The sequence below is a fragment of the Hyperolius riggenbachi genome, chromosome 7 (assembly GCF_040937935.1).
Source record: "Hyperolius riggenbachi isolate aHypRig1 chromosome 7, aHypRig1.pri, whole genome shotgun sequence".
Taxonomy (NCBI): domain Eukaryota; kingdom Metazoa; phylum Chordata; class Amphibia; order Anura; family Hyperoliidae; genus Hyperolius; species Hyperolius riggenbachi.
In genome coordinates, this window is record NC_090652.1 from 136,136,234 (window position 1) to 136,159,781 (window position 23,548).

The window sequence follows — 23,548 nt, forward strand, 5'->3', positions numbered from 1 at the left end:
GTAGTAGGTAATAATGGATGGAATTGTTGAAGTCAAAGGAAGAGGCACCAAGAAGGGACATGTGCCTCATCTGAAAATCCTAGCTGTGTTTGCAGCCTTTATTATTGTTATACATTACATTACTGCACATTCTGTATGCTTAGGAAAACCTGTACATTTTTTATTTTGTTTTTAAATGGCAATCAGCTAATATGAATGTAAAGTGGCACGAAAAGTGTTGATTTCCAAGTCTAAAGGAGGCAATAGAAAAGTTGTCTTACATTAAAAGGATATAAATGAATCCTTTGGCTTGTTTAATGAAGTATTTTTTTTTATCGTTACAAAATCTCTCTTTACAAAAATTGACAGGTTTTCCTGACAATTATTGCAAAGCAGATATAGTTTTGCCAATTTTTAGTCATGACTCGTGTTCAGTACAATTTTATTTATACTTTTCCTTTATTTATTTTTGTAAACAATTTTAACAAAACAGTCTCAATATTTGTATTTATTTTTGCCTCTGCTGTTGGCAATCGAGGGGATGAATAATGCCTGAGGATTCCTTTTCCAACCCAATAAATAAATATGGTAGGATAATACAGTGCTTGATAGAAAGCATATAGAAAGCATAGGTAAAGCCCTCCAACCACCAACTTTATCTTAAAATTGTTATGCACATGAAAATGTTATAATCCCGTACTATAATTATGGATCCCAAATGTAAAACTGGCCCCACACTATACAATTAGAAGTGAATCAAGAAAATGATCAACATCTCCCTGATACAGTATCAATAATTTCCCTAATCTACAACATTACACCGCTTTATACCTGATCAGATTTCAGCAGAATTCATTCACATCACTCAATGCAACCCAAAGCTACTCATCTGTCTACTGCGTATTGCTCCTGTTGTGCTTATTAAAGAGAAAAGTGGCCTTTCTTGATCAATGTTAGATCATGATAATGATCACAATTCGATTAAAAGGGCTTCCAAGTTTAACAGATGTTTATTAGATACAATGTTTTAATCAAATTTAATGTCTAATTTGTTTAAAAAATATATTTCATAGTATATGGCCAGTTTGACTTTCTGTTACATTTTTCAAAGCACAAAACTGGCTTTTTGGGTGCTTAATGGCAAGCTATTTTTTTGTAAAGAGAGTATGTCATTTCATAGCTATGGAATATGCAATCTTGTCCTTCTCTAATTTGCAAGCTTATTTAAATGCTGATCATATGACCATAATTCTTAACAAATCCTTCAGAATAAGTAAGGAGCGTGGAAAAACTAGAATACCCCAACAACATACTTGTTTAAAGTACGTCATTGAAAAGCTGCCATAGCCAGAGTATCAGCATGAAATACAGGAATTTACAATATTTTAGAAACAGGATAAGATGACAGCTTCTGTAACTTTTTAATGATCACCATACTATAAGGTATCGGATATTGCAAAGGGCTATATTATTCTTTACTTGTTCCCATCTGTTAGAAACTGTGAAAGAACTGCTCCTTTAACCCTGTTAATAAATCTATAAAATAACCAAATATTTAGAAATTGCCATGCTAAGTGTCTTGCATGAAAATGTTCAGTTGAAAAAAAATGCTAGCAATTTTAAAACTTGAAACATAACCCTATAAATGCAGTTCTACGGTGTGAGCTATCTATGGAAAAGCATGCCTAAATACAAGAGGAAATGAACTAGAAATTTAACACATGAAAACACAATGAGGAGTCTTGAAACATATGAAGGCTTAATTATAAATAAAGTGCAAGTAAAGGATATGTATTTTTGCTGCAATTAACAACCAGTCATATTTCTGCTTCAATCTCCTAATGAAATCTAGAAAAATGACAGCAAGAACTGGTTGCTACAGGCAACAGGCTCAACCCCAGTTCTCTTTTTCCGGCTCTTCCAAAATACACCTATAGGTACAAAAATGTTTGATCTCAGAGGGTGATTCTTGTTCAGTAATAACATGGCAAAGGTTTTTTATACAGGGTCAAGCTAGCCTTCAGAGACATTTGCCACCAATGAAATCCTTTTGTAAAGTTAACATGAAGACATGCAGAAGTAGTAGACTACCATGCACCGATTTAAGTGCCACACATCAACATTTCTGGTGCAAATAATCAAGACAAACATTGTAAAACTAAATGAGGAAAACATGTTTTAAGAGGTTAACTGTGGTGTATATGGTACATTGGTACACTCATTAAATGCACTGAGTTCTGCTACATCTGTACTGATATATAAATATAGATGTGTGTATATTTATGAACTCAACCTATATATCTACAAGTGTAGCAGTCATTTGGTGTACTATAAATGTATATATACATAAGGTAGCAGTGTGGAATATCTGTGATATTCTAGGCTTTTTGTGATATGTTGCATTGGAATCGTAGCAAATTAAACTAGAGTAATATTGAATTGATTGATTTGCTAACCCAAAAATAAAAAAAAATAGCTATTTGACATGATAATAATTAAAACAGATTTAGATGTAAAGTGATGTGTGTTAATCTCAAAATTCTATACGTTTATATAAAGATAATGATGTTGACATACAGAGATAATATTAACATGAACATAAGTTTGAAAGGAAAAATATTAGGACTACTTTAATCTATATGTTATCAGCATTTATTCAGATAGTGTTAAAATCTATTATTTTGCTGAAATTTTTATGTAAAAGTATTATCTTTTTTTCGTCAACCCCTTGTGACTGTGCAAAGACATTCTCACGTAAAACAGTTTGTTAGTGTCAAACTACATGCATACAATATTGCTTATTTTGCGAGTAAAAACATTAGCTGACATTTAACATAATAAGGTGTTTTGTTTTGTGTAGTATAATACTGTTGTAATGGGAGACATGGTAACAGACATAAAATTTCATCAGGCTGCCAAAATTTAATCAGGCTTCATTTTAAATATTGGCCTATTTCATGGCTTACATTGTCCAAAGTAAATAATGCTATTGACATATCACCAGTTAGTGTTACTTTAATATAATCTCTTATTTTCTCTAGATAGTAGTCTAAGCTCTCATTTCAAGCAACTGAGAAACCATTTAGTCTGGACTATATCAGGACAACCCACTTGGGATTTAACTTTATTGTAATATTCTGTAGGCATTCTTCTAGGGCTAATGGTTTTTATTTTACGGATTATCGTATTTTGCACCAATGGAATTCTCCAGATAACCTGGGTTGAATGGAAGCTTTAAGAACACCATATGTTGAGAACCCTCACATTACTTTTCCTGTGAGTTGCAAATGAGTTTTTTAATTGCCTTTAGTGTTGGCAGCTATATTTTTCTCATTTTGAGGGAAACATGTGGAACATACAATTAACATTTTAAACATCTGATTCAATGCTAGGCATTTTCTTAAATACACGTCTATTGCTGCAGGAATTTGCAACCCTTGGAGCTGGGTACATACTATTCTTGCTTGAGGCATAAGGCATGACATAATCTGAAACACACATATCATTAGGTACCCATCCATCCCTTGAGGAGTATGAAGTAGTGGATTTAATTGATGATCTTAAATAGTTATCATTTCTTGCTTTCGATGATGTAGATTGTTTGTAAATGTCCGAGGAACTTCGTCCATGGCTCAGTTTTTGGTTCTCCTGGTAAGGATGCAGGAAAGGGTTTTCAGAAGAAATGTCTGGGTAAAGGGATCTGCTCCGTTTGGTTTCCTTTAAAGAGTGCGTATAAAGTGGAGTCTTATTTCCCAACAATTTTTCAGAGGGAACAATTAGGAAGTTTGCAAAGGGGCTTTCTTGTAGATACCGTTCCTTATCTTTCAGGCTGATACTACGAGATGGCCTTGCAACATCTATCTCCCTGGGTTTATTTACATTATCACAAGAATGCTGTCTGTTGATCCGTAGTTTGTTTTTCTTCTGAAACTGTAGAGCATTGTTTTCAATCCATTTTTGCTCATAAATATCTTCAGAATGCTTTGAGTTGGCAGTCTCTTGTAACATTTGGTCTTCATCAATGTCATACAAATTTCCTATATGTAAGCAATCGTCACATTTATATGGGGACCTTGCTGAGTAATGACCAGTATAACTGGGCACATTTGAGAGACAACTTCGGCAATGAGTTGAGTTTTGCCTATGTCTATCATTCCCTTCTGCCATTGATGCATTTTTTTCCTTTAAACTATAATGCTTACTAAATAGGTTATATTTAATGTCATTATTAGGAAGATTTTCCTCATTGTGCAAAGGAGTCCTATTAGCATGTAAAGAAGATGTTTCTGACTTTCTGTAATTATCGTTATGGTCTTGATATATCTCTGGGTAGTCTCCTTCCTCTTGGCCAGGGACAATGTCTCCATACTGGGGCTGCTCCATTAAGAAATTAGGCTCCTTTTCACCATCAATGGTGTAGATTTTGTCACGAGAAGACGTTTGCTTGGTTTTTAAGTAAGACAATTCTACCTCACTGCAGTCTCTAGGATATTTAGAAATGGATCTTTTCTTTAGGTTATCCTTACTTTTGTGATGTTTGGTATTGTTTTCAGGGTCTACATGGCATGTTGCTCTACTTGACGTCTCTGAAGCATCAGAAAAATGTCCATCCTCTGGTAGAAAGTGTTTATTTTTACTGGATGGCTTAGGCTCTTCATTTCCATCATCATTTATTGAGCCTTGGGTCTGTCTCAGAGTTTCAACTGACTTTTTCCAAAGCTGCCTTGGTCTTGAATTTGTTTTGGGTTCAGCACTAACAGCAACCTCCACTGTGTTGGGATTGGATTCATTTAATGTTAATGGGTGTTGTCCTTGAAAAACGTAGTTGTTAAGGTTGTCCTTGTGGCGATTACTAGCTAACATGGTAAGATCATGTGTATTCTCAGTATACATCTCTTTTTGCTGGAAAGGTCTGTTATCTGAATAGATTAAATTACCCTTATCCAGGACCATATCCATTAGAAGAGACCCTCTTGGAATATAATCTGTTGTCCGTTTGGGGGAATTACATTGCGAAGGGTTTAGGTTGCTCAAATTTGCTAAGTTTTTGGATGATCTCAATAACTTTAACATGTTGGTTTGAGAAGCAGTAAAACTGAAATCTGGAGATTTCTTTTTCTCTTCGATATGTACTCCATGAATACAGCTGTAAATACCCTGAAAAACATTGGAAAAGAAACACAACAATTCTTCAAATTTACTAATAACTCAGTTATACAAAAAAAAACAACAACAATACAGCATTAATGAATTAGTAGTAGGTGAGATTTTGCATTTCTGCTTCACCACACATATTCAAATCCTTACAAAGAATCTGATATACAGTGATCTCGTGAGATCAAATACCTCTCTCAACCGTACTCAAAATCCCCCAAAACATTGAAGTAGGAGTGATCAGTCATAGACGAAAATAATGGTACACGCTGTCAGTTGAGCAGTAAGAAAACAGAATTCCTTTTAATAGTGTTAAAGAGACACTGAAGCGAAAAAAAAATATGATATAATGATTCGTATGTGTAGTACAGCTAAGTAATAAAACATTAGGAGCAGAGACATAAGTCTAATATTGTTTCCAGTACAGGAAGAGTTAAGAAACTCCAGTTGTTATCTATGCAAAAGAGCCATTGAGCTCCACGACTTTCAAAGTCACGGAGAGCTCTGTCTTCTGAAGCTTGTTATCTCAACTGCCAGTCACTGTATTTTCTTTTTCTCTCCAGAGGAAAAATTCACTGGCCTTCTCTGTAAAATCATTTAGAATTCTGAGTAGTGTGTAAACTGCAAATATTAGAGAATGATGCAATGTTATAAAAAACACTATATAACTGAAAATAAAAAAATATGAGAATATTTTCTTTGCTTCTAATGCTCTAGTAATTATCCGTACTATACAACCAAATCATTATATCATAATTTGTTTTTCGCTTCAGTGTCTCTTTAAGCATATTTATATTTTTACCAATATGGCATGGCAGCTGTTCAAACAAAAAAAACCTACTTACTTGGAAAATAAAGCAGTAAAAGGCTTTTGCTCTTTACCGTTTTCAAAAGCTTACTTCTTCTAATGAAGGATGAAAACACAATTTTACAGTGTCGTGGTACAGAGACCCAGTCCATGGTGGTTTATACCAGTACACTACTCTGCACGTATGATGCAAAGTTTACCCCATAGCAAGTAAACACTACACCATTTCTTCTGTCAGCATCTGCTTTCAGAAAGATGGAGTAAAGGATTCTTCAGCCTCATCGTAGCTCTGAAGGTCACATGCTGTTTGTGTACTTCACAACATTTTTAGTGGGTATTGGAAGGGCATCATCATAAAATCATGGCATTGATAAGGCTGGAAGCCTGAAGGCCTGGTTTGCACCAAGCACAGTCTACTATGGACTGAGAATGAATCATCAAACTGTATCAATTCATAATAAAATCAGATTTTTTTCTTACTTTCTTACTAAGTCAGTAGGGCTTTTGAAAGGCCAAGAAAGTAAAAATCAACACTTCAGAAGTGTGCATGACTCCACTTGTAGCTAAAGGATTTGGAGAAGGGGGTGTAAAGGTAGCCACACACCATACAATTTTTTAAATATCTGTTCAATTTAAGAAGTGCAATCAATTTTTCTGACTGATTGTAACATTTCAAAAATATGACCAATGTGCATCTCCCACACACATATGTTTAATTTTTCCTGAATTATGATAAAAATGATTGGAAACTCTGATAAAATTGCTAGGGTGTGTATATTAATAAATTGACAATCTAACACACACCGTATAATCTTTAGAAAGATTGAAGAAAAATTTCTGGCATTCCGGATCGACAAAAATCGAAGAAAGCGGGAAATCCGATCGGATTTTTCAGTCGAATGAAAAAAAAAGCTTGATTTTTTCGGGAGATCCAATCGTTTTTATCGAATTGCCATAAAATCAGATCATTTTATTGTATCATGTGTGGCCACCTTTAGCAATACACCGATCTTAATATAAAATATAATGTCTCAAAAAGTAAAACAGTTTTAATTTAGTGTGTCTTAAGAGATTTTACAGATTGACTGCGAGAATGGATTTATGTTAGTTTCCTGAACAATGTACCTTTAAAATGAACCTCCCACTTTGTTAAAGGGACATTATGGCAGCAAGTATGCTGCTCTAATATTCATATTATCAGTTGTCTGATAGGAACAGCATGCATTTCTCCGTAGACCTTATGTTAAAACATATTTTCAAACACCATTTTTTTAGCATCTGGCAGCTGATATCCTATCAGAACATCAGCTGTTGTTTATGGAGTGTCCCCATGCTCAGATGGTCAAACTTAACTGTCATCACCTTTTCTTCACACTAACAATAGATGTCATTATACCCAACGGATTGTTTTCTCTGCTCACACAGTTATTTGTTAAAAGTCTCTATGAACTGTCTGTTTGTAGGTGAATTACATTTAGAAATTAAGAGGCGTCTAAATAACATTCAGTAAACCAGACTTAAACTCACAACATTTTGATTTGAGAACAGATGAACTATCACTCTACCATTAGCTCTGCTGTAAAGTTCATTGTCAAATGTTTTGTTCAGCTTTCAGTTAAGGCACCAGCAATGTTGTTAACTGTGCAGTTCAGTCTTCTACCTCAGGAGGTCAGAATTTCTGAATTATCTCAAACATTCTGCCCTCTAGAGGCAGACAACTGAACTGCATATTACTTGGTTAAAACAATTGTTCCTGGAAATTCCAGCCAGAAATGTATTGTGTGTGCAAGTGAGTCCTGATGTCGCAGGTATCCCTTTATGAGATATCGCCCTCACCTGGCTCCTATTGTTTGGAAGGGTCATTAATGGAAGTTACATAGTTAGGTTGAAAAAATACATCTGCCAATTAAGTTCAACCAAAAAATAAGGTTTAAAACTAGCTTGCATCCTTACATCTCCCAGTTGATTCAGTGTATGGCAAAACATCCTTAAAGACTTTGACCAATAAGTCCTAAAAAGGGAAAAAAATGTTTTGCAAACTCCAGATGGGAATCACAGCAGGGTCCCACCAACACTTCCTGTGGACACCCCTCTCCATACAGCAGACATAGTTGCTCAGGTGGGAGCCAAGCAGTGGGTCTGTACAAAGGTTCATATCAAAACTACTACTGAAAAGGTGTTTTAAATCAGAAAATGATTAAGATAAAATGGAACCTTAGGCAAGATAGCAATTTTTTCTCACACCGCTGATGGTCACCTGGATTTTTTTTTAGTACAATTTGGTAGGGGCTAGCATCCACCAGGCTCCTAGACTCTTTTCATGCCTTAGGCAACTACCTAGGTTTGCCTTGTAGATGATCCAGCTCTGTTTTAAATGTGTGCATAGCTTAAAGGAAACTTGAAATCAGGAATAAGAAAGATTTTATACTCACATGGGGCTTCCTGCGGCCTATGAGCACCGCTGCGTCCCTCACCATCCTCTGGGTGGCTCCATTTGGCCGCAATCATCCCCATTAATCAGGCTTGGTTGGGCCAGTTGGGCTCTTTTGCGCATGCATGGCCATCCGCGGATGCACAGAAGAACCCGACTGACGCGACTGAGCCAGTTACCGGTGCTGATTGCGGCCTAGCAGAACCACTCAGAAGAATGGTGAGGGGCGCATCGGTGCTCATGGGCAGGCATGGTCGGAAGAGCCCATTTCCGATTCCGCGGTAATTCCGCATACCGTCATAATGAAATTGCGCTACCGCTGCATTCCGGCGTAATTCCGCTACATTCCGGCGTAATTCCGTGGAATTCCGCCGGGTACATTTTCCGTAATTTTTAAATGGATTTCCGTAAATTTCGGAGGAATTACTCAGTCGCTCATTTGAAACATCGTTTTTGTATCTGAAATTTAAGATGATCATCAATACTGTTGATTATAGTCTATTGTTAATAAAGTTGATTTGTACTTTTTAAATTTGGCTAAAAAAACGTACTTTCGTTTTTTGCGGTAATCCGTTTCTTTTGTAATGTGGAGTGATTGGGTGGCACCCAGGCGGAAGTTCGCAGATGTCACTTCCAGCCAGGAGTCCCTGAGTGCATGTGGATGGCGATAGTGAAGAGAGTTATCAGGACAGGAGGAGTGACGTCAGCATCAGCAAGCATTTGATTTCACCAGCTGATCATGATTGGTCAACTAATTCCGCATCTCCTGATTGGTCAAAAAATTCCGATTCAGAATTCACGGTATTCCGCATATTCCGACTACCATTTTGTAATTTCTGCGTTCCGTGGTACAATGCAGAACTCCCAATTCCGGCGGAATTTCGGAAAAATTAGCTTCCACAGAATTTGGAAGCCCATGCCTGCTCATGGGTCAGTAGGAAGCTCCGGGTAAGTGTAAAATCTTTTTTATTCCTGATCTCAGGTACACTTTAACAGAAGACGCCAATTGTGAACAGCCAGTGGGCATTTGATAGAAGAAGTGGCAGCTAATCGCTTGGAAAACTCGAAAAGTGATAAGAGTGAAACTCGGAATTCTAAGATCAGGAGCTGAGCCTGTAAGACCTTGTATTTGGCCACAAGTTTCAGATGCTTATTTGATAGTGTACATAAACCCCACTACAATTAATCTTCCTTCTTTACTCCTTGCGGAGCACAATAGAAGCTTTGGCCTAGCTTTTAATTCATATCCATTTTTATTTAGTCAACTATTTATGAAAAGCTGAGCTAAAGCTTCGTAGGAAAAAGCAACAATGCTTCTTTTCTTCAGTAATTATTTTCTTTGTTTTTCTAACTTACATAAAGAATTACAGGCAGTTAGATATTAAAATTTCCCTATAAATTTGAATGTTGAGCTTTATGTAGCCCAAGAGATACACAAAAATATTCGATATGGACAAAATTAATTAACTGTATGCCCATATATCAAACATGCAAAATGTTGTCTGGAAATGAAATGCATAAATGTTTTAATATGAAATACAAATTGAAAAGTGCACATGATCATAAAATATCCAAAATGTTTAACAATAACCACAACTGTTGTGCTCACTTCAACAGAGCAAAAGAAGAAAAAAAAGAAGGGGTAGCTATTCCCTCTTGAGGTAAAAAAAACTCATTGGTGAGGTTAAAATCCATCATTTTATTGATCCAAATAAACAAAACTCTCATAAATTGCAACACATTTCTCGGGATTAATTTTCCGCTTCTTCGGGCATATAAAGAGAGTAAAATTTCCAATGTCTTGTAGAGTGAGGCCCTAGGATCCACTACAGCTCATTGAAGATTTTACTCTCTTAGTATGCTCAAATAAGCAAGAACCTAGTCCTGAGAAATGCATTGCAATCTATGAGAGTTTTGTTTATTTGAATCAATAAAATTACAAATCTTAAGATCTTAACCTCACTATTGTATATTCTCCCTCAAGAAGAGAGAAGTTTACATTTAACTTCTCTATTTTAAACGATTTTTAATCATTTTATTTCACTTTGGCTCCTGTAAACCAAGTACATACTGAGCTGAGTTAAAACATTATGAGCATACTTTAGTGCTCACCTGAAACCGGATATTTGCAACTAGCTTATGTTTTAAGAAGGCAAAATAGTAGTTGGCATACTCTTTTAGTATGGCTGCTTTTTGGTTCCTCTGGGCCTGGTACAAAATACAACTGGCTTACTCTCTTTGTAAATTAACTGAGTGCTGTGTTTAATTTTTAGGGAGTTTCCTTTTTCTGACACTCTAAAAGATGTCTTCTTTTCCATCACCATGAGGACTTTAACGTTGCCTACATTGATCTTCACACAGCATAACATGTAGCTTTTATATCCTGGTTTCAGTGTTAGAAATGCTTCTTATATATACATATTGCTGAATGTTGGTATGGAACTCCGCCCAGTGATGTTTAGCCTAGGCTATGATGTCATGCAGACTTATCCCCAGAGCACTCAGAGATTATGTGATGTTTCTACTCAGTTCACAGGGAAAGGGGGGGGGGGGAATATCTCACACTGATTAGATTCACCTTGCCAGCAGTGATGATGCCAGCATACATTTTAAACTGGAAATCAAGTAATAATTAACAATGGGTAAATATTGACTAATTTCATACACAGTAAAGTTCATCTTTAAATATAAATTGTAAACAGTAAAATCTACTTGTATGCTATCAGCAGCAAGAAAAGAGGATATTGTTTTCTTTACATCTTTACTTCCTTTTAAGGTGGGATTATACTCTTATTTACATCTTTGCTTTAAAACATTAAACATTGTAAAAAAGAACACTAAACACTAAGCTGATGTCATTGGAATGCATATTTACACCTCACTGAAGCTAACTGATATCATTGCTGGCTGCAGGACAAATTATGAGATAGACTTGTACTTAGGCAATTAGTGAGCAAACAAAGAAGAGAAAGGTCTCTGCTTCCCCTGAATACAGCAGAAATGTTTCTACCTTGTTTACAAAGTGAAGTACACTTTCCACACAATCTGATAATGCTGGCTGGCAATGGCAAGCTTATGAATTAGCAGCTAAATTGAATGAAAGGCTAGAGTATTAACCCTTTCAGTACACTGGAAACCATCCAAATGGTTTTAGCAGTTAAGTTTTATGCGGTGCAATTGTCCTGCGGCATGAGAGCCCGGAGCAGAACAATCACCACTCACCATTTCCCCTGGCTAATTACCCTGCGGTAGAGCGTGACCACAGGGAAATATGTATAACAATTCCCCCCGAACAGTGAAATGCTCCTTGCTGGACAGGAAGTACATCACTGTCTTTTGCCCAATCGGTGCACCACCACCTCAACAGTCTTAATAGATTGTTGTGGTGCCATAGACTCCAATGCAAATGCCTGCCACGCGGTACCACTCGTACCACCCAACCACACCTTGCAGAGTCTGCATCACCTCTGCGTTGTTGTAACCACTTCTGCCGCATCGGGCTGCACCACAGGTAGTGTGGCTCAGTCTCATAGAGACTAATGGCCACTGTGATGTGGAAGCGACACACTATGGGCTTGATTCACTAAACCGTGATAACTCAAATATCACACCTTATCAAAGATATCACACTTTATCAAAGCTAACACGCCTTATCACAGTTGCACAGCGAGCACTACAAACTTATGCTTGCTAATTGGCAATGGCTCTCATCCTGCCCTGAGCCCCTGCGTGTCATAGCGCTCGCTATGCTACTCTGAAAAGGTGTGTTAACTTTGATATGTGATATCTTTGATAAGGTGTGATATTTGAGTTATCACGGTTTAGTGAATCAAGCCCTATGTGTGAAAGGGGCCTTAAAAAATTGAGAAGGGGTCATATTTTACTTGAAATACCAGCACAACAGGATTGATTGCAAAATATTAAATGCTCATACTTTCTAAATAGTGCATTGTTTGTATGGTCACTTTTGTGTCGAGAGGCAAAACAAAGCAAAATATTCAGATTATAAATATTAATCACAAGGCTGATTGTTTTCTGCTCCCGAAAAAAAACAATATTGCTGGTAAAGTGTAGCTGAAAATCGGTAATGGTTTCGTAGATACTCATATGATACCTGGAGTACACTCTCCAAGCATATTTGTATACAGTTTATTTCATATAGTACTATTCTTACCCTGCTTATGGAGAACAGTAATCCTGGTGTTTCAGAACAAACACCAGTGAAGCAATATCTTAACTTCCAGTAAAACAGATGTTCCCAGACAAAGGTGATCAGACTCAAGCCCATGGCAGCAGCCAACATGTAAAAAACGCCTGCCATGTTGTCAATATCCAGCTGGCTGCTCATGACTTCATTCTTCTCATTATGACAGATGCCAGTGAGCCACAAAGTCTCCAATTCTTCCATTTCACCTAAATGAGACAAATATTTTGTAGAAAGGTTACTCTTTGGCTTATAATTAGATAATTAATATGCAGGTGTTAGAAACATATTGCTAAAATTATATTGGTATACAAACACAATTTTCCAAAATAAGCCCCATGTGTACCTAAAGGATACAGTTAAGATGTAACTTTTATTTACTTGCAATACAGATAACAAATGTTCACTCTACAGTTTGGGCTCGGTCTCTGCTGTATAGGTAGGGTTGAGACAGTCATCCAGTTGGACAGTAATGGCCCAATCACACTTGAGCGATTACTTAGAGGGCATCTACCGCTAATCGCCGAATCACTGGTGATCACTAGCACTTTTAAAAGCGCTAGTACAATTAAAAGTATATGGCAGTAATCTCACTGTCTCGATTGCCGGCAATTTGAGATTTGCGGTAAACGCAAACGTGCTACATGCAGCATTTTGTGCAATTTTAGAGCGATTGCATTGTACATAAAATGCGAATCATGATCACTCCAAAATCATACAAATGTACAGTGATTTTATTGCGTTTATCGTGAAAAATAATCGCTAGCGTTTTGCAATTGTAAGTGTGAACGGGGCCTAACTCTCCAAGAGCTATAAGCACTTGTGATTTTAAAAGCTCTTGCTAATGCAATGCTATGTGCGTGTTTTATATAAAAAAATCCAAATTAGCAAGAGCTATTCAACTCACTGGCCTTACACTGCCATTCATTTGGGCTTGTGTTACTGACCGCAAGGGTCCCTGTTTTTGCCAACACACAGGTGCCCCCACACATCTCTATGGGCTAATCTGTGTGGCAATCAGGGACTAGTACCTAGGTGGGAGTGCATAATATTTGTACACAGCAAAATGCACATTCATATAAATATTTGTATGCCCCCTTAGTTATTTTTAATGCAAGTGAATAAAAGTTACATTTTAACTGTATCATTTAGATACAAATAGGGCTTATCTTAGACGATTGAGTTTGTTTATTGATTTCACTTGTACCAATTTGGAGTGTTTGTAGTTCAAGTTATATTGGCAAAATAAATGTAACTGGAACTTTAGTAACCTCGATCATCAGAATAGATATTAAAAAAAAAAATCAACAATAGTTAAAAAAAAATTGCTTAGATAAGAAGCAATACAACTTTGTACAGTTACATGTCACTTTCAAGGTGGCCATTAACGATAAAATCCCACTGACAATCAGTCACTTTTGATCATCATTATGATGGATTGGAAATGATAAATTGTATCTACTAATGACCGAAAACCGCTAACTTATCCAATCAGACTGATGGGATTAAAAAAAAAAATTGATTGATTCTAGTTCTGAGCTCCACATAGCTCCACAGTTCATAATCGTAATTATGATTACAACTTGCGGCCATGGTAGAGAGGGGGTTAACTTAAGGTAACCCCCTCTGCTGTGGTCAGCATGTTGTAATCGTAATTACGGTTATTCCATTCATCTGATTCAGGGTTGTAACAATAGGGGCTGAGGCCCCTGCATCCACGGGGGGCCTGCTCAGGGCCATTTTGGGGGGCTGGAGGGGTTGCTGCTTGGAGGGAAAGCCATGGCCACACATTGGCGGGGAGGGGGGATGGTTCTCCCCTCCCTCACCTTTGGCTCTCCCCTTTGCGCTCTCCTCCAGCATCAACCAGTGTCTGTGCAGGCGGCAGGCTGCGGCAGATACACATACCTTCCTGCTTTCCATCGCGGATGTTCCTCTCTGTAGTGTCTGACGCTACTTCCTGTTTAAGATCTTCCTGCGTAAGATGTAATTGCTGTATAAATACTATTTATTATTTAAATAAAATAAACAGCCTACCAGCGCCGATTGCTGGCGGGCTGGCTGGTTGATTGCTGGGGTCCGCTGTGCAGGCTGACCCATCAAATCTCGTTCCTTGCAAAATGGCACATATATGCATCGCGGAGGAACGAGAGCCAATGTCCCGCCGTCTGTAATGCTGGGTTTGAGATGTACACAGAATATACAATAATGGAGGTCATATCGAGAACTGAGGTCATACAAGGGAAGTCAGAAATATGCAGTACAAAAGGACTAAGGCAGGAGCTAGGTCAAATAACAGGCTTGGATCATACACAGGTATTCAGATGGCTAACGTACAAAGGGCTGAGACAGGTGCTAAGTCAATAAACAGGCTGAAGTCATACACGTAGGATGAGATGGCTGCGCTCATCCGTCTGAAAACACTGCGCACGCGTGCACGCTGATCCATCGCCGCAGGGGTGTCGGGGATGCCACTGGAGGATGGCAGAGCGGGAGTCCCACTACGCGAATGAGTACCGTCCGAGACGCTGCGGGAGCCGCAGGAAGGTAAGGTTGTTATACCGTCATTCGGGAAGTGGTATATTAAATGCATGTTTGAACAAAACAGGTGACAAACTGATCATTCTCCCTTGTTTTTAAATATGACCCTGTTGTTTCAGTTTTTTGGCTTTTATTTTAAACTTAACCATGTAATTAAACACATCTGTGTTAGATCAGAGAGACTTTTTCATCGTTGGCTTTGACATTATTTTTCAAACTAGGCAGATTACCAAATAATTGGCTATTCATAGTGTGTGTCAATTTTTCATGCCTCAGGTGGTTGAATTAAAAGTATCTGCCAGCTGACATTTAGAGAGAAAGAGTCAAATACTTTAGAGAGCAGAAATATCAATTTAAGTACAGAGTAATGACCCTGGACACTCCAGAAAAATAGGTTAGGTATGATAAAGCACTCTTTTTCTGTTGCCTTTTCCCTAAACATCCAAATATTAAAATTGTCCAGAGAACCTGTCATTTTTTCACAAATGAGTGCTATAAAAGTACATATCCTGTATATACTGTAGGAAGTAATTGCAATAAGCAGCAGCTGTAATACACACAATGCGCACACACCCACACACACATATGTTATCTGGCACTAACCGGGAACGGCTGATGCTGGATAAGTGTGCTTTCTGGTTGCTTGAGACTCAATGTTAAAAATAGGCCTAGCTAATACAGTACTATACCTCAGTCTATATTCATCCCATGAACCCTGTATTAAATGTTAACCACTACCCTACTAAGGGGATTTTCCCCTTCCAGACCAAAGCAATTTTCACCTGTCAGAACTCCTCCCATTCATTCACCAATAACTTTATAGCTACTTATCACAATGAAATGATCTATTGCTTGTTTTTTTGCCACCAAGTAAGAAGCTTTCTTTGGGTGGTAAATTTTGCTAAGAATTATTTTATTTTAAATGCATTTTAATGGGAATAATAAGAAAAAAAAGATCACTATTTCTCAATTTTTTGCCATTATAGTTTTAAAATAAAACATTCTAATGTGGATAAAACCCACACATTTTATTTGCCCATTTGTCCCGGTTATTGCAACATTTAAAATATTTTCCCAGTACAATGCATGGCAGCAATTTTTTATATGGAAATAAAGGTGTATTTTTTTCTGTTTTGCATCCATCACTAATTACAAGCCCATAATTGCAAAAATAACAGTAATATACCCTCGTGACATACATATTAAAAAACTTCAGTCCCTAAGGTATTAATGTATTATTTTTTTTATTGTAATTTTTTTTTTAAATGCATATGTTTTATGTGTGAGTGGGGGAGGTAAGGGGTTAATTTTCCAGGTATATACCATATGTGTAATTTTATTTAAAAAAATACTATTTTGTCACAAAATGTCCTCACACATTTTCTTCCTGTGCTTACTGTTAGTACATGGACATGAAGTAATGTGTGTATGTGTTAATTTGTTTGTTACAATAACTGCAAGCATCTCATAAATGCCGTTGATCATTGACACAGGGACTTAAATTAATGAATGGGAACTGCGTTCCTATTCACTGATTTCCCCACAAATGGGCAGTGGCCTTTTGCCACAATATAGAATCTATGTCCCTGGGCAGGAACTGAAGTCCTGCAAGATGTAGATATACCGGCCTGGTCTCCCTCTGCACCTTTTCCCTCAGATAAGGTGCAGAGGGAGACCAGGTCTGAGTTTTTTTGTGTGTTGGGGGCATTGGCCTATTAATTTGACCTCCCTTCTGCCTTATTTATGATGGGGAGATTCCAGGAGACAATATGCAGGAAGCATGGAGTGGGGGAGGTGATAGAACAACAAGCTGAGCTGTCATAAGGGTAAAGGTGCTCTGTCTAAAGGGGTACCTTGATTGTAAGGGGAGTCTTTCCTCGGAGGAGCTCACAATTTAATCTCTACTACAGTCATAGTATAATGTTACAGCGCCACGGAATATGTTGGCGCTTTGTAAATCATTAATAATAATATTAATAATAGTAGTAATGTTCTACCATGTATTTTTATGTTCTTACATAGCTATGACCTCTTCACCCTTTCAGTTATTCAATTCACTTGCCTAAGTTTTCTCCTAGGAGATATTGTTTTAATCTTCTGCTTAAAATAACTTTTCTGCACCCGACAGTAAAACGCTGATGCAGGATGTTTAAAAGCACCCAGATGCGTTACAACATAACACTCTGGAATGCTTTGCTTAATGTAAAAGGTGACATGAAAGTCAACACTTAGGCTGGTTTCACAGTGGGACGTTAAAGTCCCACGTTACAGCAGCCAGTAATGCAGCCTAACTCACAGCACTGTAAAATCAATGTGCTGTTCACAGTGCACAAGTTGCGTTACATAGTAACGCAGCACGTTTAAACAAAGTGCTGCATGCTGTACGTTACACTGAGCTAAGCCCCGTTAGACTGTTTGCACATGCTCAGTAATGTTGGAGGAGGAGGTCTCCCCTCCTCCTCCGCGGCCAGCCACATGGCTAATTAATATTCAACGCACTGTGGTGACTCGTGGTGGGACTGTAGTGTTGTCCGGATCATGAACTAATTGTTCATTTGATCCGGATCTTTTTTTGTGAGTCGAATCATCCGGATCATCACAATGAAAGATTCGGTTCACAGTGAATGTCTGTCTGGAAGAAACAGGAACATACAATGTACAGTGCAGGGAAAGTCCTGTCCTGCTAGTCATTTCACCCAGTCTGCTTCCCTAGTAAAATGATTCAAATTATTCGGTTCAAAGATCCAGATCTTTTCAATGATCCGATTCAAATGATCCAAATCCTTAAAAAAATCCTGGCTTCCTATCACTAACCTGCTTTGAGAGCTGCATAACGCAGCTTAATCTGACGTCCAACTTCAACACCACCATGCGTTGCGTTAGGGGCACGTTGTGCAACCATAACGTCCCCTAAAATGCAACGTCTTTGTGAGCAAGTAACCTTAGACTTTCAAGTTGCCTTTCTAACCGCATCCTAGGTGCGTTTCATCAAAACGGATGGAACAGCTCCTAATGTGAAAGAGCCCTGAGTCACGGAAAAGCAAGGCATGTTCTGGATTCAGAAGGTGCCAAATAAGAACACAATTTAAGTCAATGGTTAACTTTGTTTTCCTTGGAGATCTACTAAAACAGCCAAATGTGAAATCTTATGACGTGGCACAGTCCCTGTATTTTACTAAGTGTGTGTGTGTGTGTGTGTGTGTGTGTGTGTGTGTGTGTGTGTGTGTGTGTGTGTGTGTGTGTGCATGCGTGTGTGTGTGTGTGTGTTGGGTGGGTGAAAGCACAGAAAAGCACAGAAAAATAATACAATTATTTAAAATGGTTAAAACACAAGTTATTCAAATGCTTACCTTTTCAGAAGGATCATCAGTCAAACTTAGACTGAAAAAAAGCTAATTTGCACATAGAAAATGGTATTTACCAGGATCTATTCGATTAACCAAGGGCAGCAACCATTCTGGTTTCTTGTCAAGTCCGAGCATGGGTGACTATTCCCCGTAAGCCCAGAAGGTGGTTGCAGTATATTGCACCCAGGACAGTGTGAGTATTATTTCACTTTTCTTACACTTGGTGTTATTCTATACCACACTACTGATGTCTGGTTTTCTTCTGATTTTTTGGGCTTTTTCCTGCCACTTTCCTATCATACCTGTAGGTTACAGAATTTCTTCTGCACATGGTGGGAGCTTCCCGGTTATTAAGCCCTCCAAATCAGTGTCTGGTACAATAAATTCCATACCTTTTTGTTTGTCCTAGTCAATAAACATTTATTTTCATACAGATATGACATAGTATAGCTGTATTTTGTCTATTTTTTTGATGACGCAGCCTTCAGCTGCAAAACACGTTTAATTCAAAGCCTACTATAAAGTGACAAATACTGTACAGAAGCCCAGATAAACTGATTCTTTTTTCACCCAAAAAATGGTAAAATAGTACTTCCCAGAAATAAGCAGACCCCCAAATATCATAAGGTCCCTCCCATTCAGCCACCTACTGCATATACAACATTTGTAAACACTTCAATTAAACTGGAAGTAATGTGGCCTGCTGCATTGTGGGATTTGTAGTTCTACATAGACACATAATACAGATAAATGAGAAGACAAAGACAATTATTTAGAACTGCTCAAGGGTGGCTATAACAGATACTAGTAAGACATGGGAGGGACTAAGGAATAAGTGTGCGTGTGTGTGTGCATTTGTGTGTGTGCATAATTTCACCTTTAATTAAAAAAGTTATTTTTGCTGTATTTCAAAGTAAAAAAAAAAGGGTTACAGTGTATTAAAATATATATAGAGAAAAAAAGAACATTCTGAGCTTGAATAAACTGCGGTGTACAAGCACACAGTGTTCTATGCAGTCCTCTGCCAGCCAGTACCAGATTTAAATAAATATTCTTCTGCTGTTTAAAAATGCTCCACAATACTGGTAACAGATTCGTTTTAATATGTGTGTTATTTTCAGCCCTTTGACTAAGAAAATAATAAAGAAGCATGTAATTAGACCTGAAAACAAAACCCTTTTGTCACCAGCTTGGAATATATTTGTGGTAAAAGAGGAAACTCAGGCATTCAGATACATTTAAAGAGCAGCACTGTGCAGTTGAAAAAGTACCAAAGTAGGTAAAAAAAAGTATTGACAAAATTATTCTAAATATGTGTTTGCTTTTTTTGGTGTCTCAAAAGGCATTTTATAGATAAAATGTGAAAATATCATTATTAGTGACGAGCAAAATTGTCCAATTTCATTTTATCATGTTTTGCAATTGCAGTTTTGATCATTTTTTAAAAGGAAATGTATTAAAGTCTATGAGCAAACATTTTTTTTTTAATTCTGTTCACCCAAGTGTAGAGCCCTTGGGCACAATACAAATGCATATAGCATTGAGAAATGCGTCGGGGGAAATTTGTTTATACAAAAAAATAGTCTACAGTGGTAAGTTGTTGCAAAGGTCCTGCTCTCATCTGTCAATGGCTGCTATCTATTGGCAGGAAGTCCTGTTGCCCAGTAATCTGAAAAACTGTCGGTGGATCCCTGGGTTACCAAATTTTATATTTATGGTCATGGCAATATTGGGTAAATGATGTCACCTAAGGACTGCCATAGGTAATTTAAAATTACCAGGTGCCAGGGCTCACCTACAATTGTTGGTGGCCACCAGCATAAGAGGATGAGCCCTACATAGCTCCCTGCACCTGATGACTACTACCAAGTCAAACAGCAGCATTGTGCACCTCTATGTCCAAAGGCATGAAAGTTGGTTTAGGGGTGTGTGTGTGTGTGTGTGTGTGTGTGTGTGTGTGTGTGTGTGTGTGTGTGTGTGTGTGTGTGTGTGTGTGTGTGTGTGTGTGTGTGTGTGTGTGTGTGTGTGTGTGTGTGTGTGACTGTGTGTGTGTGACTTAGGAAAAACGTGTCTGTCTGGACGTATTCTAACTTACTGGTAGTGTTCGCTAGAATCCTAGCAGCAATGCATACCTGTTTCTTCAGAAGAATTTTCCCAGAAATTGTGATGTTCGTCTATCACTACTCTTCTGTAATCACAATAGAGGCTCGTTATATATATATATATATATATATATATATATATATATATATATATATATATATATATATATATATATATACACAAGTGTGTGTGTGTGTGTGTGTGTGTGTGTGTGCCTTAGGAAAAACGTGTCTGTCGTACGTATTCTAACTTACTGGTAGTGTTAGCTAGAATCCTAGCAGCAATGCATTCCTGTTTCTTCACAAATTTTCCCAGAAATTGTGATGTTCGTCCATCACTACTCTTCTGTAATCACAATGGAGGCTCAGCTTATATATATATATATATATATACAAGTGTGTGTGTGTGTGTGTGTGTGTGTGTGTGTGTGTGTGTGTGTGTGTGTGTGTGTGTGCGTGCGTGCATGCGTGTGTGAGTGCGTGCGTGCGTGTGTGTGTGTGTGTGCGCGTGCGTGCGTGTGTGTGTGTGTGTGTGTGTGTGCCTTAGGAAAAACGTGTCTGACTGAACATATTCTAACATACTGGTAGTGTTAGCCAGAGTCCTAGCAGCAATGCATTCCTTTAAAAACTTGAGCAAGGGAAGGAGACTTCTTGGAGAGATTAGTAATATCATCCTCCTACTATAATTGTGAGTGCTCCAGTAGGAAACAAGTGTCAGTGATATATCCCTCATGGTCTATCAAGTATTTTTATAGTTGTTAGCAACTTCAGAGTGTCTGTGAGACATCTGAAAAGGATCTGCATATTTCTCTGCACACAGAGCACCATTTGGACAGGGATGCAAATAGTAGAACAGGCAAAAGGATCACTAAAGAGACATAAGCTAGGGAGAGCAGTGGGGTATGATGGTGCGTACAGAGAGGAATGAGGCATGAGAGTGAGAGGTATGAGATAAAGTCAGGACAAGATACACTGAGGTTTAGAAAGGGGATAATGTATGAGGATTGGAGAAAAGTGAAGTCTAATGGAACATGATGCAAAGAGGAAATATAAGATAATGAGACATGAGGTAAGCAAGGAGATAAGCCATCATTAGGAGCCATGAGGTACAAAAAAACTGACATAAAACATGGTAGAATATGGAGTGAGAGTAGAGCTAATGTATAATAAGATAAAAAAAAATAATAAGATACAATAACAGATAAAGTTTTATCAGGAAATTAAGTATACGTAGAATCGAAGTGTAATGAAGCTACAAGAAAAAAAATATATAAGTAGTGTAAGGTACTGAGTGGAACAAAGTGGAATGAGCCAGGGAGAAAAATGAGGTACAAAGCACATACATGGACAAGGTATAATGAGGCATGAAGTACTGAAATGACCAAAGTATAATTTTAAGAGACACTGAAGCGAAAAAACAATTATGATATAATGATTTGTATGTGTAGTACAGCTAAGAAATAAAACATTAGGAGCAGAGACATGAGTCTAATATTGTTTCCAGTACAGGAAGAGTTAAGAAACTCCAGTTGGTATCTATGCAAAAGAGCCATTGAGCTCCACAACTTTCAAAGTCACAGAGAGCTCTGTGTTCTGAAGCTTGTTATCTCAACTGTCAGTCACTGTATTTTCTTTTTCTCTTGAGAGGACAGGTCAATAGTTCACAAGACTGCTCTGTAAAATCATTTAGAATCCTGAGTAGTGTGTAAACTGCAAATATTAGAGAATGATACAAGGTTATAAAAACAACAATTTAACTGAAAATAAAAATATGAGAATATTTTCTTTGCTACTAATTGTAACGATTGGTGTCAGCAACACAGATTTTTCTGATTATTGGTGATCTGCAGTATCACCAATAATACAGATGCTATACCTGATTACGTGGTGATCTGCAGAATCACCAATAATACTAGTATAGCTAGACACAGGACACCTAATGTGGTATTGTGTTTGGTGCAACAGTAATTGGAGAAGTTATCTCCCGAGGAGCGGGAGATACAGACAATACTGCAGCCAAGGATCGCCTGAGGGGCAGGGGATTCAGACTGCACTGCAGCCAGTGGACACCTGAGAAGCAGGGACCACTGACGGTGTTTGAGAGTATGATCACCTGAGGAGCAGGTGATCAAGACTAAGCTATAGCCTAGGATCCCCTGAGGAGCAGGGAATACAGACTATACTGCAGCCAAGAATTCCCTGAGGAGCAGGGAATTCAGATTGTCCTGCAGCCAGTGGACACCTGAGGAGCAGGGACCACTGACTGTGCTGCAAGGGTGGTTACAGGTGAAATGAGTGATTATGACTGTACTACAGCCAAGGATTCCCTGAGGAGCAGGGAATCGGACTGTACTGCAGCCAGTGGACCCCTGAGGAGCAGGGACCACTGACTGTGCTGCAAGATGATCTCCTGAGGAGCAGGTGATCAACAGAATCTGCTTGCAGCTAACAGGCACCTGAGGAGCAAGTGTCACAGACAGTACAGCAAGGCTGATTACCTAAGGGTTAGGTGACAGCCCTTAAGAATTCCCTCACTAGTGGCGAGACCCACTAGTGAGGGTGGAAAGGTCAGACAAGCAAGGTCAGCAACGAACGGACAGATATAGTACAGATGCGGAAGACTGATTCGGTATCAATGTACAGGCAGTGTCGGCAACAGTTATCATATGGCTCAGACAGCGGACCAATGGGGACCAATGGGGAGCCCGGCTGCAGATTAAAAGATGCTTTGCCCGGGCTCCTATGCGGACAGTAATTACAGTGTTAGATACACTGTAATTACGTGACGGATTTTGCGGCGAGAGGCGTCGTGTGATCGGCGGAGGTATTTATAATGAGAGGGGAGCCTTAGCAGAGCTGCGTGGGGGCTTCTAAAGTGTGCGGTGACCCGACGGGGAGCTCTGGGGGTCTCCTTATTACAGGAGAACCCCAGATGCTGTGGCGACGTGCGTTAGCTGGTTTAGACCTGCTTTTGCAGGTCTAAGC

General features: G+C 38.3%; 1 protein-coding gene across 2 annotated transcripts in view; it reads right to left on the bottom strand.

Moving 5' to 3' along the window:
• Positions 1–2,587: 2,587 nt before the first annotated feature.
• Positions 2,588–23,548, bottom strand: part of GRIN2A (glutamate ionotropic receptor NMDA type subunit 2A) — an 880,817-nt gene continuing 859,856 nt past the window's right edge. For both annotated transcript variants that reach the window (XM_068244672.1, XM_068244673.1), the window contains 2 exons: positions 12,547–12,785; positions 2,588–5,136 (listed from right to left, as the gene is read on the bottom strand). In XM_068244672.1, coding sequence (XP_068100773.1) covers positions 3,349–5,136; positions 12,547–12,785 — 2,027 coding nt within the window. In that variant the 3' untranslated portion in view covers positions 2,588–3,348. The remainder of the gene's footprint in view (positions 5,137–12,546; positions 12,786–23,548) is intronic.